The following is an 18,537-nucleotide window of genomic DNA, read 5'->3' as shown; positions in this document are numbered from 1 at the left end:
GGACTTGACTTGAGATTTGTGCATCAAGACTTGAGACTGACTTGGGACTTGAGCAGAGTTGAGTGAAGACTTCAGTAAAAATGGACAGAAGTAAAAGCAAAATTACTGACTTTAAAAAAATACTCAAAAAAGTACAAGTACACAAAAAAGCTGCTCAGTTACAGTAACGTGAGTAAATGTAATTACACACACACACACACACACACACACACACAAACACACAAACCATGATAGTTTCTGTGTTTTCTCACCACACGGAGGCGCTGCAGCTTCATCTGTCGTTAACACTCTTCATGTTGGCTCTCTCTGTATCTCTTTGCTCTTTACATGTAGGCAAATTCATGTTGTTCATTTACTTGTTAGAATGATTTGCAGTGAAGATAACATTCAGTCCAACACACCGGTCTGGAAGCTTCTCCAAGTCCATAACATTTTATTTATTATTATGAATCCTTATTTTTAATTAATTGTATTGGATATTTTAACTAAAGGAGAATATAATCCAACATGAATCAATGATTAGTAAAACATTAATTAACGATGAGTACACCATGCTGTTTCAACAGACAGTACAGATTGACACATGGCAAAGCAGCGAACGCCCCTCCTGCGCACACCCGGAAGAGCTGCGTCAAGCTTGACAGAATGACACCGGAAGTCAGGCGATGGTGCCTTCAAAATGAAAGCGTAACATTTGTCACTTGGAAAGAATGATCAAGTGTTGTTGGGGTGTAAAAACTATGAGAGTGTAAGTAAGAAACATTAAATTATGAATATAGATTAAAAATATTTTTAATTGAAAAATTGTGTCACAAACTGTCTGGTGATTCAATAAACCCAGAGGTGATTTGGTTAAATTTACTCCCACAACCTTGATCAAATCATCTTTGATCTGAGTCACTTGACTCTTTATCGCTGTCTTTTTCAGTTCACAATCATTTTCATCAACTCTATTTTATATTTTAATTTGTGCTGCTTCCACCCTTCCAGGACTCGAGGCTGAAAACAAAGAAACTCGTCTCTGCTTTCATCAGATCACCGCTGTTTTCACCAAGTCACCTGATAGCTTTTCACTCAAGTTTTCATTCCACATGCATTTTCATTCTATAGCGGCCATTTTGGAATATTTAGATCAAACAGCAAAGATTTGTGAAATATTTTAATCACGTTCCTGTGATATCTGAATCCAGCATACCAGTAAATATTGCAGAATTATAATGTATTATAGTATAATATACTAAAGACATTATATTGTACTATGGTTCAAGGTATTTCCTGATAAATGTGATCTGGATCATCCTCTACAGTCTACAGAACACCTTTACATTGACACCAGCTTCTAATCCCATTGTTTCTATTATATTTTGCTGCTTTAATGTTTTATTTTACTGTTTTTAAGTGGTTCTTTTATATTCTATTGTGTGCTTTTATTATATTTTCTTTTTCCCTGCTAAATCCCGAAACTATTTGCTGCTGAAGCGCTTATTCATTTTGTAGTCTCATGCGCTATGATACAAGACAAGGCTAAAAGAAATAGTTTTTATGACTTAATATCAAACAAACAAACAAAATGGCAAACAGCTCCAGTTCCTGGTGTAAAGTCAGTCTGTCCTACAATTTTTAGGAATATTTGTGCCACAGTTCTGGGTTCAAATGGAATACACATCCTTCCATGTTGTCCAGTATAGGATTTGTGATTGAATCTATCTTTGTGCTTACAGATCTTTCCTTAAGTATATTCTTTATTTTCACTTTGACACTCTGTATTCCCCCAAAAATGTTGCAACATAATGCTTGATTGAAGCACTTTATAGCTTTTGTTTTAGAAAAGTGCTGGACAAACTTACTACTACTACTAATAAAGATCATCATCATAAATTAAAGGTTTTATTTTGAAAATCCTAACCGGAAGTCCCGTGTGATATTTTGTCTTGCTTGACGTTGGTGCCCCTCGGCAACCAAATCAACGAAGAGCTCGAACCTACAAGTTTAGTCTTAACTGTCTGTCTGAAACGTCGCGGTCTACACTTTACAGCGCTGTTACCTGATAGTTTAACTTACATTTAACGTTTTCTGAAGTCGTTTGTTAAACCGAACTGGGAAGTGTTTGCATTTTAAACCCACCAACCGTCTTTTTGTAGGAAACCGTTATACTCGGTTCGCTGTGGCAGAAGTTATTAGGTAAGTTCCTTAGCCAACTAGTCTGGGTAGCAGTTAGCATTAACGTTACTTTAAGCGCTGTTTAAACGGACGGGACTATTATCTGACTGTGACAGGACCGAAGTGGATAGAGATTTTCTTCAGTTTCTTTTTTGGACTTTTTTCCCTCCCAGAAAATACCTAAAAACGTAACCGGGATCGGTGACGAAACTTCGAAACTTTGAAGTTGTCTCACACGAAAATGGAGCCCGAAAGTAGCAGCTAGCTAGCGGGGTACTAGCGTTCTGCGGATCAATAAGAAGTAAACTTAACAGTTTTGGAAAGCTGTTTTTTGGAGTTGGCGGCTGAATATATAGCCACTGTCTATATAAATTAGTTTAAGAAAGGCTAGTCAAGATGCCGGCAGACTCTACTGTCAATTTCAACGTTCTTCACAGAACATGTAAGCTGGTGGTGCTGCTGTGTTTCCTCCACATTTCAGTCACTTTAATTTTCTATGTGAGGAGTCTGGACATCAGGTTCGCCTTCGTGCAGAACCAGCAGTCCAACACGCCTGCAGACGTCAGGAGTACTAACCTTACCACCAAAGTCACCTTAAAAGACATTTTAACCCCGAAAGGGCCCGTTACAGCCGCGCAGCAGGAAGAAGCCAAAGATGAAGTACAAGTGAAAGTGGAGGAAAGTCCCAAAAAGCTGGAGAAATGTCCCGAAACATCTCCGCTGCTGGGTGAGTTCAGTTCCCACTGCAACTGTAAACTGTACATGATGTTCCTATGGGTGTGTGAGGGGTGGAGGGGTGCGTGTGTGTGTGTAAGAGTGTGTGTGTGTGTGAGGGGATGAAAAGTTTACAAAAAGTTTAATAACTAACCAGCAGACAGTGAATGCATCATGGACCGCTTGTTTTGTTGTCACGTGACCGGTCATATTGGTCAGTAAGTCCAGCAGAGTTTTTTTTCTTTCCCCCCCCCATTTTTAATTTCACCTAAACTGTACATATGGACGTCGACAGTAACAAACCTTAACACATTATAACAGATGACAAAAAGAATTCAAAACGTGACATTAAAAGACAAAAAGCAGAAACAGAAACAGGAGGCTATAAGTCCATTGTTGAGAGAAAAGGGAAGCCTTTCTTATGATTGTGTGTTTTTTATTGGATTAGACTGATGTTCAGGTTTGTTTATTCATCAGGTTGATATTGTCCCTTTATTCTTCTGATATGATGCAGTTTGATTGATTACGTATTTGTTGTAGAATTGATCAATACTACAGTGGTTGTCTATGGGAAGACCTGAACCTGAACTGATTCTAATGAGACGTTTTGATCAGATTCCACACAGGTATACATGGATATAATATTATTATTATTATTATCAGTAGGAGCAGTAGTAGTAGTGGTGTAGTAGAAGTAATATTAGCAGTAGTAGTATTTGCAGTAGCAGTAGATTAGCATTAGTATTGTTTGTGTTGTTTGTTTGCCTCCCAAAGCCTGTTTTTGGTTCTTGATTGGCTGTTGGTTTTGCAAAAACGATTTTATCGAAAATAAATCCCAAAAGTTTATTACCTCCGCCAAGGAGGTTATGTTTTCGGTGCCGTTTGTTTGTTTGTTTGTCTGTTAGCAGGATTATGGAAAAAACTACTGGCCCGATTTTCATGAAACTTGGTGGAAGGGTGTAGCATGGGCCAAGGAAGAACCCATTAAATTTTGGAGCGGATCCGGATCCGACTCACGAACAAGCAATAATAGCACGAACCTTGGCTGAGGTGTGCGCTCTCCAAGTGCCCTTCTAGTTGTTTATTGTAATATTGTGGCAGCTGTTTTGTCGCCCAGCTCTCCTGGTGAGTGTGACGTGGCAGCTGTGGTTACATCTCTCTCTACATCTCACCACATCCTGTGTGTTTTCAATCCAGTTCTTCTGCTCTAATTGATTTGCAGACTCAGCAGTATTTATTCAGGCCACATCACGCTGCAGAAGCCTGCGAGGCGATGGCAGTTTTGGGAACACGGCCTTTACCTTCATTCCAGATCAGAAACTTCCCACTAAGAAACTCTCAGCTGCTGAAGCGTCCTCCAGAATCATTTGTATACAAGACATAGTTTGTGTATCAGCAGTATTTATGGCATTGTGCATCACTGATAGGCTTTTGTAATAAGAATCAAAGGGACAGCGTCAGAGGTTTCCCCAGAGTTTCACAGCAGTTTAGATGCAGGGAAGGAAACAAACTTTGTGACATCGACCTGACGCTTCTGCACTTTGGAACCCCAACACAATAAAATGAAAGCGGTTTCCCCTGAAGCAGCTATTGCAGAATGATTTGATATATCACATGCATTTCTTTGGCTTTGCTTTCGGAAAATAATGGACTTGGATACAGAAATTGCACGGGATGTCATCGACCCACAGGGATGGAAGTTGAGCGACCTCAGCAGCTCTGCAGAGTTTCTCCTCCCAAACCGGCGTTTCACTGGGATATTTGATGGAAATAGTTGGGAAATGTCTCCAGATAACGCTGCCATGCTGTTGCCCCGAATCCTGAAGTGCTTCCCTGCTTGAGCCATTTGTCTGACTTTGATGTACAGAGTTTGTGTTTGTGTTTATTGTCAGTCTGAGGATTATCTGTGGCAGAGCTGTTTCCTCAGCTGTAACCCCCGCTGTGGTGTCACAGACCCCAATCTGCTTTTTTAAGGACCAAATGGGACAAACTTTGTTTTCAGCCCGTAAGGAGACGGACAGGGTGCAGAAAAGAGAGTGGGTGTTCAGGGTATCCATGGTTTCTTAAAATATGTTCTCTAGATTTAAGGACTTAAAAGGTATTCCAATCTGGGTTCCTACACACGCCTGGAAGAATTGGGTATTTTCCAGGTAGGGCCGGGCGATAATACGATAACGATATCTATCGCGATATACCTTATACTCAATATAAATATAATACATGCTCGATAGAAAGGTCGATAGAAATCATTGCTTGGTTGGGTAAGTAAGCAACTCCACACAGCGAGAGAAAGCCTTGGAACAAAGTTAGGTTACACCAAAGACCTGAGAAAGAAGCTCTGGCGCTGTTTCTTCATTATTTCCTATGGAAAAGTTGCACTTTCAGCGCTTAGGACCCAAAACGGGTACCTCACCTCTTGTTAGTCCTTTAGCGCCGTGAGCGCTGGACCTGTTCTCTAGTTGAAACTATTCCAACTTTGTCTGAAGCGCACTGCTCATCAATGTCGCTTCAGTGTTCTACCAACCAATGAGGATGAAGCAGGGGCGGGACCAAGAGCCGGCATCCTCCGTTTTGTAGCTAACATTAGCTAGGCTAACGTTTATCATAGCAACAACACCCGGAGACGTCTCATCTCCCCGCTCCAGCGCTCAGCACCAGCGCTTCAGGTGCAGTCCTGCCTCGCATCGCGGTGTTAGGTTGCTGTAAATCTGACACGTGCTTCTGTTCTGGTTGCTGAAGTTGAGAAGAGCGGTGGAAGGAAGGTAAAGAAAAGTGAGTGTACCGCCGGAGAGAGGTTCGAGCGTCGGCTCAGCAGGAATCTTTGTAAATCATGTGAGTTGGCAGATTTTAGATTTCAGGCATTCAATATCTTAACGATTATGTAAATGCTGTATTTTGCAGAAAAGCATATATGCTGACTGGAAACGACAGTTTTTCTCTGAATGTTCTACTTCACAGTTCTTAAAAAAAATGTTTTTCGGCAGGCACTTATTTATTTATTTATTGTTATACTGTTCCAATGCACATGCAACTACACATTTTCTGTTATTTAGACCCGCCTTGTCATCTCAGATAATCATCCATGGAGTGACATGGCAGTTAGTAGGGACAAGATGACTATCTGTGTAAATTGTATTGAAGACCAAAATCTTCAAATCAAATAAAGAAAATAAGGTCTGGAAAAAGTATTGAATTTTGAAATTGAAACTGTGTAGGAACCCTGTAAAATGACCTAATTTCAGTTAATAGAGGTTTTATTTTTTCATCATGTAATGTCCGGATTCTAAGATGAATCCCTAACAGGTTAGTAGAACAATCTGCATCCTGAACACAGTTGGACTTCATGTCCCTTAACAGTTCTTAACTTATTCTGCCTGTTTATAGTTACACAACTTTCACTAGCTGTATTCAGTCACAAATCGGCTAGTTTTGCCAGCTTTGTTTCTTTATTTTGGTTTTTAAATTGATCTCAAATTAATTTCCAGATATCATTAAAAGGTCTTGAAAAGTCTTAAATTTGAACCCTGCAGATTCTCTGGGGTGAATAATGTGAAACATTGCAGCAAGACTCACAAGAACCCACCAAGGCCACATTCTTTTTAATGTTATTTTTGTAGAATTTGCCTTTTATTTCAAAGTTGAGAGAGTCAGGAAAGACTGGGAGAGAGAGGGAGATGACATGTGACAAAGGTTACCAGTCCACTGAGCCACCAGGACCCCACTGGTCCAAGTCTTGCATCTAAATAATGGCAGACCTTCAGGGGTCTGGAAGCTTTTTGACCCTCCAGCGACTCCTTTCTTAGCTCCTCAGACTATATTTTGACCCTAAACAACATTAGCTGACATGCTGCCCAGTGGTTGGTATTGTATTTGTTATCCCACTATATCTTCTGCAGGCTAATGAAACCTCAGTGGTTTCAGATTTATGGCTCTGATAGCTGCCAGCGTTTTAATGACACGTCACTGAGTGAACAACCAGATATCAGACTGATGACCGTTGGACTTTACTGTCAAACTCATCCAGTCACTGTGAGATCTGCAGCCGGCTGCAGAGAAGAGAACTTTGAACGCACCAGAAGTCCTGATGAATTATTATGTTGAGTTCAGTCTCAGGAGGCAGAGCAGGAAAATCACCTTTTATCCCCTGGACACAGCGGCTGCTGCATCCTGAACTAAACCAGCCAATTAAAAGTCACCTGTAATTGCCACTGGTATACACCAAAACTGGCCCAGGTAGGCAGAGTCAGCTCTTGATATAAAAACGGGCCAGATGAGGCACTGATATAAAAAAAAATCAAATAAAACACAAGCAGGCTGCAGGTTACATGTGATTTAGCTTTTAATGCTTTTCTGTCCTTGTGCCAACATGTTCTGTGGTCACAGCACACATAGCTGCTGAAATTAGGAGTTCTGTTGTAAAATCTACAAGCAACATCGAGCATTCTTGAGCATTATCAATATTGAGCGTATAAAATGTGTGTCATTATTAATAAATAAATGATTTCTCTTCATGCCATTTACCACGTCAGAGGCTGCATATGCAGAGTGATGAACAGTTTTCAGGTTATTTCATTTCATTTCATTCTGAGGCTGAAAACTATTCTGTATTTCACAAGAGGATTTAAAAAAAAGCATTTCACATTATGTGGTTGGTGGTTGTGTTGCTCTGATCTGTGTTCAGTTTCCCAAAAGCGTCGTGGTCAGGGTGGGGAAGTACTAGCAGCCACCAGGCAAACACTGGTAGTTTTTGGCTGTGGCTGGTAGATGTGTTTTCTGTGTTTTTTTGTTTGGTTGCATAGTGAAAGTGTGTGATGAATGTTGGACATTGTCAGCCTCATGTGTCCGGTGGGTGAAGCAGTTAGTTTCCTGCCCTGGTGTTGGTGTTAAAGGAATAGTTCATCAAAAATGAAAACTTTGTCATGATCTACTCACTAGGGCTGAAAGATAATTGACAAAAAATCTAATTGCCACTATTTGACAGAATATTGCAATTGTGATTTAAACTGCGATTCGTATCATCAGTCAGTTTTTCTTGTCATACATTTTTTAGAACTTTAAAATTGTTTAAAGAAAAGTGATTTTGTTAAAAAAAAAACTAGATGTGAGTGTGCAGGATTCACTGAATTTGAGTCTGATGAAAGCTTTTGGTTCATGGACCAAAGATCACCTGCAGCTCTAAAACTCCTTGTTCACAAATCCATTTTGGACCAAACTCTCTCTTAAGAAATGAATTGCAGCCTCTGTGATTTGGAAATTGCAGAAGTTCATATTGTGATTTCGATTTTTTTTCTCCATGAATTCGCTACTCACCCTCATGTCAGCTGAAACACTGGTGAAGTTTGTATGACGATATAACACACAGCCAGTTTGCTAGCGCCGCTCTGTAGCAGCTTTCTCCAAAACAACTGGAGTGACTGGAGAGCGTAGAGTTCACAAAGGAGGAAAAAATGACCCACAGTCCGATCATTTGGCTTCAGAACACTTTTCTGCTGCTTGGAGTCATTTTATGGTCATTTTTGTCCTTTTTGGAAGTCTAAAGAAACAGTCTCCATTCACTCCAGCTGCTTTGGAGAAGGCTGCTGCAGAGCGGCACCATCTAACTCACTGTGTGTTATACTGACATTCAAACAGTTTCAACTGACATGAGGGGGGGTAGATAATGACAGAATTTGCTTTTTTTATCTTTAAGATATATTTGGTTCCAGTTTAAGATGGATGGGATGCGCCTGGCTGTATCTTCAACGGTTGTGAAGATATTTTCATAGACCAACACATTGGTCTGTGTGTGTGTGTGTGGGTGTGTGTGTGTGTGTGGGTGAGAGAGATTTGATATACTGTTGCACAGGTTAGACTCTCTCCTTGTCCTCCATCCAGTCCTGCCATGGAGGACAGAAGCTTACTAGGACAAGATTATTTTTACTATTGGCTAGGGCTGACGGTACTGAAATGTTCTTACTACGGTGAAAAAGTAGCGCCCCCAAAAAACCGGTGATGACGGTAATGAGCTCAACCCCGCGGTAGGTGTCACATGACCGCGGTAATGTGGTAACCGTCACAACCTTACTATTGGCCTATTTTGGTTTTACCCTTTTTAACTTGGGGTATCTTATTGTTTTTTCTTGGGGAATATTTGGAATTTTTTGACATGAAAATGGAAAAATTTAGTTAAGATATTGAATATCGGCATGAAATATCAGCTATAGGCGCCTTCTAGGGACGGGGTGATATATCGAAATTCAATAAATCGCGCTACAAAAATGTGAAAAAACATATCGTGGGTCAGAAAAATGAATGGTGATATCAGCTCCATTTTATTCTGCTGTAGTAATCACTAATGAGACTCTTGACCATCACAGTTTCACAAGCTCTCCATCCAAAATATATTATTGTCTCTTTGTAATGACATTTTTAAATTGTTGTTTACATTCTAGCAGCCAATGGCATCGCTAGAAAGATTTGTGTCTCAGAAATAAACAGAATTCTGCACAGTCAGACTTTGTTGTCACTGAACTTTTATTTATCATATCGTAGGGTTAGGGTCACGTATTAAAGCGTATCATGAGATAAGCAGACCGTCCCATCCCTAGCAGCTTCAATACAAAAATGTCTGTATCGGTTCAGCCTTCAAAAACCCAGATCGGTCAAACTCTAATTCAGAGTCCTATTCATTTCCAAACATCTACTTAGCTGGTTAAACAGTGAAAGTGAGTGGTAAATTTTTGATTTGCCAGCAGAAATAGAAGTTAGTTTCATTTCCTTTTTGTGACCCGTGACCCCTGACCCAGGAGTTTGTATCCACACTGTTGTGTCCAGGATGACAAGACATGTAACTGTTGCATGGAGGGAAAACATGGAGGAAGAAGAATACATTTGATACAGTGATGTTGAACTTTGGTAGTGTAGCTTCATGACCATGATATAACCCCAAAATTGGCGAGAGATGACTTTTCTATATATTGTCAGAATCTGCTTTGTCAAAGTTCTGTCTCCCACCTTTTTTTGCTTTTTGCCAATTATTGGTAAACGTATTATTTTCTTCGTTCCGTCGGCATAAGTTTCCTCCGACCGGATTTTGGTGTTCCACTTGTTCAAACTGAAAGGTTTAATAAACATAAAGAAAGAGATTCACTTAAAAACAATTCAGCAGCATGACTATTTTTTTATATATTGTCAGAATCTGCTTTGTCAGCGTTCCTTTATGTGCTAGAAGTGATTTTCAGACTGTTCCTCCATTCAATGGCAGTGAATGGAGAGAGAAAAAAACACAAATCTCCAGTCTCCTCAACCGGGAAAAACAGATCACAGAATCACTGATTTGGGGGTTTTATCATGGAGGAAGAGACACAACCCAAGACACTACCAAAGTTCAACAGACCTTTAAGACAAGTATTTGTCTCGTGGACTGGCCTCTGGTTGCCTGTTCTGCTTTGGGCGGAGGCGGATGTCTAGCTGTCATTAAACCACAGCAGGAGTCACTGAAGTGTGTCTTTTTGTGATTCATGCTTATTCCACTTCCTTTCGCTTAATAAACAGTTAACCCTCTCTCTTTTCTAAGCCTGCCTCTTTACTGTGACCTTTAGCCTAATGACACAGATTAGGCTACATTTTATAAACGTTTAATTTCATTGCTTACTCAAGTCAGTAGAAGACGGATTCTTCCACCTCCAGATTTTTTCATTTTAACAATTTCTTTATCACATCCTCTGACTTATTTGACCTCTTTTCTTTTCTTTTTAGTCTGAGTGACTCTCTCCATAAGGGAAGTGATTTCCCCCCCCCCCCACTTCTTTTTCTTCGGTCCTCACCATTCATTCTGGTTTTCCCCCCATGATTTTGTTTTTCATATCACTAATCCCGTGGTAGAGTCCAGCCTGAGGACACTGGCTTAGGTCTAACAGACTGATGGTGGTCATTATGATGGAATCGTCATAATTCATATTGAGACTTTGAATCTCATACAGCACTCTCTCGCTCTCTTGCTCACTCTCTGTCTCTCTCGCTCAACCCAAAGCACTTCATTTTTGATCCCGTTTAATTTTGATTTTATTCTGATTTATTAAATACTATATAGTGGACAGTTACAGATTGGTTTGGAAAGAGAGAATATGACATGCAACATTTACAACTGAGCAAGACACTGAATCCCTACTGTATCTGACCCTGACCTCCGACCTTGTTTTCACATTAAGAAACACATCCTTATCACAAGAGAAAAGAGAATTTCCCTACAGTGTAAGTGTCACAGAGTTTTTATTATTTTTATTAATCGCTCTTCTCCATGTTGCCTGCACCAGTGGGTCCTCTGCGGGTGGAGTTCAGCTCTCCGGTCAGCCTGGAGCAGACCAGGAAGGAAAATCCGAACGTGGAAGCGGGCGGCCGCTTCCGGCCCGGAGACTGCGAGGCGCTGCAGAAAGTCGCCCTCATCATCCCCTTCCGCAACCGAGACGAACACCTGAAGTACTGGCTGTACTACCTGCACCCCATCCTGCAGCGGCAGCAGCTCGACTACGGAGTCTACGTCATCAACCAGGTGCAGTAGCATAATATAATGAGATTATTAAGATATTAATAATATCATAATATGTGATCAGAATAGTTGATTTAAGGCCTAGGCCTACATTAAGTATTATTGATGATGATAACAATGATGTTAGTGTTTGCAGTAGGTTTGGGACAATATTCGATAATATTTAGATATCATATTACTAAGAAATATATTACTAAGAAATGAATGTCTAAATATTATGATTTTGCTCTTTCAGCCTTATATCAAGTATTATTAATGGTAATAATTATATTAGTAATGGCTATAATAATAGCTCAGTTGTTTTAATGTTTGGTTTGAGCACTTAATATATATAATATATAATAATAATGATATAATAATGACAATTGTAGCAGTAGTACTGGTAGTAGTACCAGTATCAGATGTGCTAATATTAGTGGTGGTAATAATATAATAATGGCTATAATAATAATAATAATATCTTGTGTTATATCTTGTGTTGTGCTGTGGCACCCGAATTTCCCCCCAAGGGGATCAATAAAGTGCTGTCTTATAATATTTGCGCATTTCATGCAAATGCAGCAAAATTGTTCTTCATAGCATAGCTGCACAAATTAATTAATTCAGCTAAAACCAAATGGATTTTAGGTAAGCACCGAGGCACCGCAGTACATCACTGGCAGCCAACACCTTGGTTAAAGTGAAATAAGAGTTTCTGTTCAAATATGTTCAGTGGGAGTGGGCTTTCTGTAGTGTAATACCTGTCAGGTGCTTATTGTCCTTGTTGGTGTGTCAGAGGACGGGCTGTTCCAGGAGAGGAGCCGGTGACGCTCACTGCTTATCAGTCAGTGAGGCGGTCAGAGAGCTACAGCAGTACGTTAAATAAACTTGAGCTCATTATTTCATGTCACACTGGGAAACCATTGTAGACATACTGTAGATTGTCACTGAAAGCTTTTTTTATACTGAAGGCTTTGTAATCAAGGGTGTCCTGCCTGTGAGTAAGAGCTGGTATGTTTGCTTGTGGCGTCACTCTGTACGGACAGCACATCTGTTTGGTTAAGTTCTGTCATCAGTGTGTCCGGGTGGAGTAGAAGTGTGTTTAACCCTCTAGACCCCAGTAGAGAATGTTGCTGCAGTTCACTGGGAATTCTCACTTAAATCAGCATTTTCTTGCTCATTCCAAACAAACAGCTATATCTAAAAAATAAAAAGAAATTGACAATCACAAGTTTTTCCATTTAAAAAAAACACAACTTTCCCTTTAATTTGGTACCAAATACATGGCAAGGCGATGCAGGGCGTTTCCTTCAGAGTCATTCAGAGTATGACAACAAAACAGATCCTTCCTATCTTGGCTAACGATAAGCTTTCAAAATCCATACAAAACCTCCAGCGCCTCAACCCACACAGTAATAAGATCAGACAATAATAGTCGCCAAACAAATATGGAAAAAGTTGCCAAACTTATATGGATAAAAGTCGCCGCAGCCCGGCCAGTCCTCCTACCGACTCTTCGGCGCACCGCCTCCCGGAAAACAGCATCCGTCTCCGGCGGTAAGAGCAGGTAGGTCCCGCTGTTTAGTGAAGGTGATCTTGTGTCTTGTTTTATCGAACAAGAATAAGCGATTTCCATCAAAAGACCTCAACTCACAATGTCTTTGTAACTTTCCACTACATACGACGGGTCAGGTTCTGTCTCACAGCACAATCTGACAGCTTCCAGAAGGTTTTAAAAGCGTGACGCTTAGCCGGCGAAGCCATTTTTAGATCTACCGGTGGAGGACGACTAAACCCGGGAAAATCAAACGTCTCAGTGTCACCAGCTAAATTTTCCGGTTCCGGTTCATCGATGACAACTTGAAGTATATATAAAACAAAGCTGATAACTTGATTTTCAGTTTTTGATACATTTTAAACGATTTAAAAATGACGGGCGCTCTTGGGCGCTATAGTGAAATATAGAACGGGCGCTCTCAGGCGCTGTGGGGTCTAGAGGGTTAACACCAGGTTTGGGCTGGGAGGAGCTGCGCAGGCCGGAGTCAGGATATCAGCTGCTGGAGAGGAAAAGGATATGCTGTTAACAAAAGACCAGCTATAACATATATATATATAGATACTATTACTATCACTACTGCTAATACCACCACTATTACTACTGCTACTACTACTACTACTAATACCACTATTACTGCTACTACTACTACCACTACTACTATCACTACTGCTAATACATCACCACTACTACTATTACTACTTCTGCTACCACTACTATGTATAGTACTAATACTGCTACTACTACTACTACTACTACTACTACTACTACTACTACTTCTACTACTACTACTATGCACTTTGCATCTGTGCGTTTTTCGAAGTGAACTTGATTAAGTGTTTTCTGACTGAGGTTTTGTCTGAGACTGTGGTATCACTTACATCAGCTTACATTGGTTCTTTGGAAAATCTCCTCAGGTAGAGGCAAAATCAGATCCTGCAACACATCAGAAACCTGTTTTCAGGAATCTGTATTTAGATTATCAGAGACTAACAGTAATAATAAGAAGAATAAAATCTCTGAATCTCTGAATAAAATAAATAAAAAAGTAACACAAACTTGAAAGTGAGCAAACACGTACATAAAAGCAAGTCTTTAGAAGTGTGTTACAAAAAGTGTTACAAAACATCAGAGTGAATTAGCAGGTAAGTTCCTCAGGCAGGTCTTTGCACAGTCTAAATCACAGTCTAAAATCAAGTCTTGAATGTTGAATGCTTTACATGTGATCAGTACAATCTTAAAACCACTTCCAATGGGAGTGCTTGTCTAAGCAGAGATTGGCCTAATGTCCAATGTAAACAGTTCTTGGGCAACAAGAACTGAGTCACACTGACAATGGCTAAGTTTACTCTCACACTATAATACTAAGCGATTATGAGAAAACTGCAGTTAAGACGCGCGTCATTCAAACACATACATCTAATTATTTTGCCTCATATTCAGACTATTAATGTTGTGATGTAGTTGTATTATTGGGACAATCATTTTTACAGCTGCAGTGTTTGCCTTGAGTCTCTCCATGGATAAAGTGTGGGAAAATTCCTGTATGACTGTAATTTACGACAGGAGGGAAATGACTGATGCTGCCTGCAGCCTACAGGGGAGGAGGCGGATGTTGGCCTGTTAAATCCATAATCAAGTGTGAATATTAAAAGACCATTATTCTGCTATAACATGTAGACAGCTTAATCAGATTATTCTCATAATTAATGTCAGGGCAATGATTAGACTATTGCCCTTACATGTTTATGTAAACAGTAGATTAGTGGTTGGGAGTTATCTCTGGGCGGTTTGTTGAGTCAGGTTGGAGAATGCTGGCAGCACACTCTTGAAATGCAAAAGGAACGTAACCAGGAAATTCCTAAAATGGATCCTCCTTCCTTCTTTCTTCGACTCTTTGTCCTTTATCCTCGTTTGTTTTTTTGTTCAAATATTGATTTTCTTTTGAATGTACTCTGTGTACTTTATGTGTATTTATTTTATTGATTCTAAGTGCCTTTTGACTTGCGTTCCAGGAAATAAGGTTTTAAAAAACGATGCAAAACATAGGTGGTTGTTTGAATGTTGAAAGTTGTAGCTGTGACATTGCTCAGGAAATGAAAGATCAATGTTTCAGCTGGGCAGCTCCAGTGCAGCAGCTGGGGGAAAAGTGCCTTGCTCACTTCCCCTACTCAGTTTTTCTTCAACCATTTGAGAATTTGAATCAGCATCCTTCTGGTCACAAGCAATCTTCTACAACTAAAAGCAATATGACCGCCATGAAAACCAGAATATAAACTAATCACCAGGATCAGATGCAGCTGGACGAGTTTGTAGCGTTCAGATTTTTACTTCCAATTAATTTGAATGAGCCACGAAAATAACCTGAAAACTTACATTTAACACGTTTGTGAACAGATTCAACAACAGATCCCGCTACTGTGATTTTCAACTGACGTTTGGTCATATTCTTTAGAGCATAATTTCGGCAAATAGCATTTTATTGATAGACGAGAACATAGCGGAGGGATACATGCCTCCACTATGTTCTAGCAAGGTTCAGCAGGTTCAGTTTAGTAGGAGTCAAAATTATTTGGATAGTATCTGACTGAAGGGAAAATAGATTGTATAATTTTCTTATTGAGCCTTTGGCCTCATTTACATCCGGCTCTAAACCCAGTGGAGAAAACCACTGTAGATAAGATGTTGATAAGACTCCCAGCAACATCTAACTACATGTGTAAGATTGAAATCCTAATTGTTACTGGGTGTATTTACACTTCTATTAAATATGGCATTGTGCCATTTTACACCTTCTAGAAGTGTTTGCTCTCTATATTGGGATCTCAGTGCTCAATAAATAGAGCCATGCTGGTCTCTACATTAATGTATTTTTGAGGCACTGGTACTCCAGACTTCAAAAGGTTCGGAGCACTTAGCAGAATTTAAGGACAAGCCAATTTAAGGTCACCCCTCACGTTTGACATTTCTGGTGTTTATAGTCTCACATCAGAAGAGCTGACAGAAGGCAATTAAATAGGCCATACCAACCACTTTTTTGAGTCTGCTTTGCCCTTTTCTCACTGCAGTTTTCATTAATTTACCTGTTGTTTTCTTCCTTAAAACCTGTAAATAAGGAATAATACAGTTTTGGATGCACACAAACTTGGGAAAGGGCTAAAACCACCTTTAAGATCCTAAGATGTTGCATAAACTTTTAAATATTCATAACAGACCGTGCAGCATATGAGGGTTACCATAACCAGCCTATCAAGAAATAACTGAGAAAAGCTCCATTATTTGCAAATTAACTATCATTTTTATTTGCAATCTGAAATGATTGGCAGTTTGAAAATGAATTGGCCGCGGATCTATTAGGAAGCCAGTTGTTGTTTTAGCCTCTGAAATGATTCTCAGCAGCTGTCAGAGAGACGACCCATGCAGCCAGTCAGATAGGCCGAGGATAGAAACCACAGGCAAACACAGACAAGTAACCACTTGTTTTTACTCTATGTAAAACAGCTGCTGAAATGCTGCTTGAGTGTCTGCGTTGTTCCCATTGTGAGCCGATGAGCCGATGTCAGAGGAAGCCGCCGCTCCTGCTGGAACTTGGCTTTGGGTCGACTGTTTGGTTCTGAGTTTAACGTAGCATAACATGATAACTGCCATTTACTGGAGGCTTTTATCTAGAGCACTTCACAGTACTGAGTACATTCATTTTCACCTGCATTCACACTGTGAGCAGCTGGGTTGACAGGTTAGTCTACTCTGACTGACTGGGCGGGGCCAACAGCTCTGACTGCATCTATGGAGCATTCTGCAGCCACACAGTTTTGAACAGGCAAACCATGTATTATTTGGTGCTTTGGTATTTCCTTTCATAACTTTATGTTGTCATTGTTTTGATGAGTTATCATGGCTAGCTAGAAAGCGCAAATAAGATAGATAGATAGATAGATAGATAGATAGATTCTTTATTGTCCTCTTTAGAGGAAATTTGTTTCCACAGCCTGTACACATACATAAGTTGAAAACAACATCCGGCAAATACAGAGACATGGGGGCACAGAGCCAGTCACAAAAACAAAACAAAGCCCTACAGAGGGGGGACATTTCAATTAGCATTTATCAAAAATAAACAGAGCTTACCATCCACCTCAACGATGGATGCAGCTGTTCTCCAAGCATCATTTTTGAGACATTAATTCCTGTAGTCTTTCAAATAAACGTTATACAGAACTGAGAAGCTTTGAATGGCTTGCCAGGCAGAACTATTGTTCATGAAACCAAATCACACTGCGCAGCCAATGTTGGAAGTTGGCTGCTCCTAAACTCCTGTGGAGGTTTGCCTGCTGGAAATTGAAAATGTTCTATCAAATTGAGTTTTCTCTTTGAAGTTGTTGAAATCTCCTCAGGTGTGGTGGAAACTGCGACACGCATGATAAAGACTTCCAGACTTTGGGCCATGACGACGAGACAAATCCACAGCAAAGACTGTTGTGACACGAAAGTGCTAACATAATGTTTTCTGCATGCATCAACATGGGAAAATATGTGTGTGACTCTTTTCAAGACCGAGTCCCCCTTCCCAAAAATGGTTGTTAGCCTAGATGTTGTGTGTTTGTTTGCAACCTATACTCACTCTCTTCTTCTTCTCTCTCCTTTGTGTCCTTCCTTGCCATTCCTCTCTTTTCCTCCCTGGTTATTTTTGATTTCCTCCTCACCCTGCTTCCCTTGCTCATACCGCCAACCCCCTTTGCATGTCAGGCATTTCTGCCCAATGGCTGTGGTCGTTGGAGGAGTTGAGACCCGCCCCTTGCTTGCTCTTGGCCAATAGCGGGACCCATTGGCTGAGGGGGTCCTACTGGTAATATGGGCTTCTTTCTTTTCTCTTTCTGTCTGTTTCTACTTCTTTCTTCGGGCTTGGAAGTTTTTCACCACCATAATTTAGACCAGAGTCTAGCTGTCTCACCAAATCATATTTTCAATGCATTCTTTGTTTTCTAAAGAGGCTTTTTCTTCAAATCTAGCAAATTTTCGCGAGACAGCAAAACTTGGTGCACAGTTTAAAAAGTCTTGCAGTGTAAGCCCAGTCATATTAACCCTGGTTGATTGCTTTTCTACTCTAATTAAAAGGTGCTTCTGTATTCTACTAATCTCGTGCACTCTTCATGGTACATGCAGGAATTTTTTTTTATAATGTGGGAATAGTTGAGATGGCACATTCTGCATACAGGCAAAGAGGCAACAGTCACTGTTAAGATACACTACTCCCAATAGTCCACTACATATGGGTTTTATTTTATGTTTTTTTGGCTCTGATGCTCAATTTCCCACCAAAAAATCAATTTCTACAGACAGTAGCCTGCTAAAGTGAACAGGTGAAATAATGAAATAAACTGCCAGTAATATCTGGCAATGATTAAACCATAGCCTATATTTGCATATGGCTTTAATGTCAACCGCCTCTTCTTGGTCTTGCAAATAACCAAGATTTCATATTCAAACCAGCCTGAGGCCGTCGGAGTGCCGGCCATACAGGCAGTAAACAATATTTTACACCAGACAGCTGATCACAGGTGTGTGTAGCCTAGCAACTTCTACTGCGTTTTCTACTCTCTGT

General features: G+C 40.2%; 2 protein-coding genes across 2 annotated transcripts in view; both read left to right on the top strand.

Moving 5' to 3' along the window:
* noa1 (nitric oxide associated 1) overlaps positions 1-5,037 on the top strand; it is a 31,349-nt gene extending 26,312 nt beyond the window's left edge. The window contains exon 10 of the transcript XR_013507250.1: positions 5,025-5,037. The gene's annotated coding sequence lies outside the window, so the exon portion shown is untranslated. The remainder of the gene's footprint in view (positions 1-5,024) is intronic.
* b4galt1l (DP-Gal:betaGlcNAc beta 1,4- galactosyltransferase, polypeptide 1, like) overlaps positions 1,987-18,537 on the top strand; it is a 45,669-nt gene continuing 29,118 nt past the window's right edge. The window contains exons 1-2 of the mRNA XM_071909258.2: positions 1,987-2,887; positions 11,169-11,404. Of these exons, the coding sequence (XP_071765359.1) occupies positions 2,557-2,887; positions 11,169-11,404 (567 nt within the window). The 5' untranslated portion in view covers positions 1,987-2,556. The remainder of the gene's footprint in view (positions 2,888-11,168; positions 11,405-18,537) is intronic.

The sequence above is a fragment of the Centroberyx gerrardi genome, chromosome 16 (assembly GCF_048128805.1).
Source record: "Centroberyx gerrardi isolate f3 chromosome 16, fCenGer3.hap1.cur.20231027, whole genome shotgun sequence".
NCBI classification, from domain to species: domain Eukaryota; kingdom Metazoa; phylum Chordata; class Actinopteri; order Beryciformes; family Berycidae; genus Centroberyx; species Centroberyx gerrardi.
The sequence above is the reverse complement of the archived record's forward strand: the minus strand, read 5'-3'. Positions and strand labels throughout refer to the sequence as shown.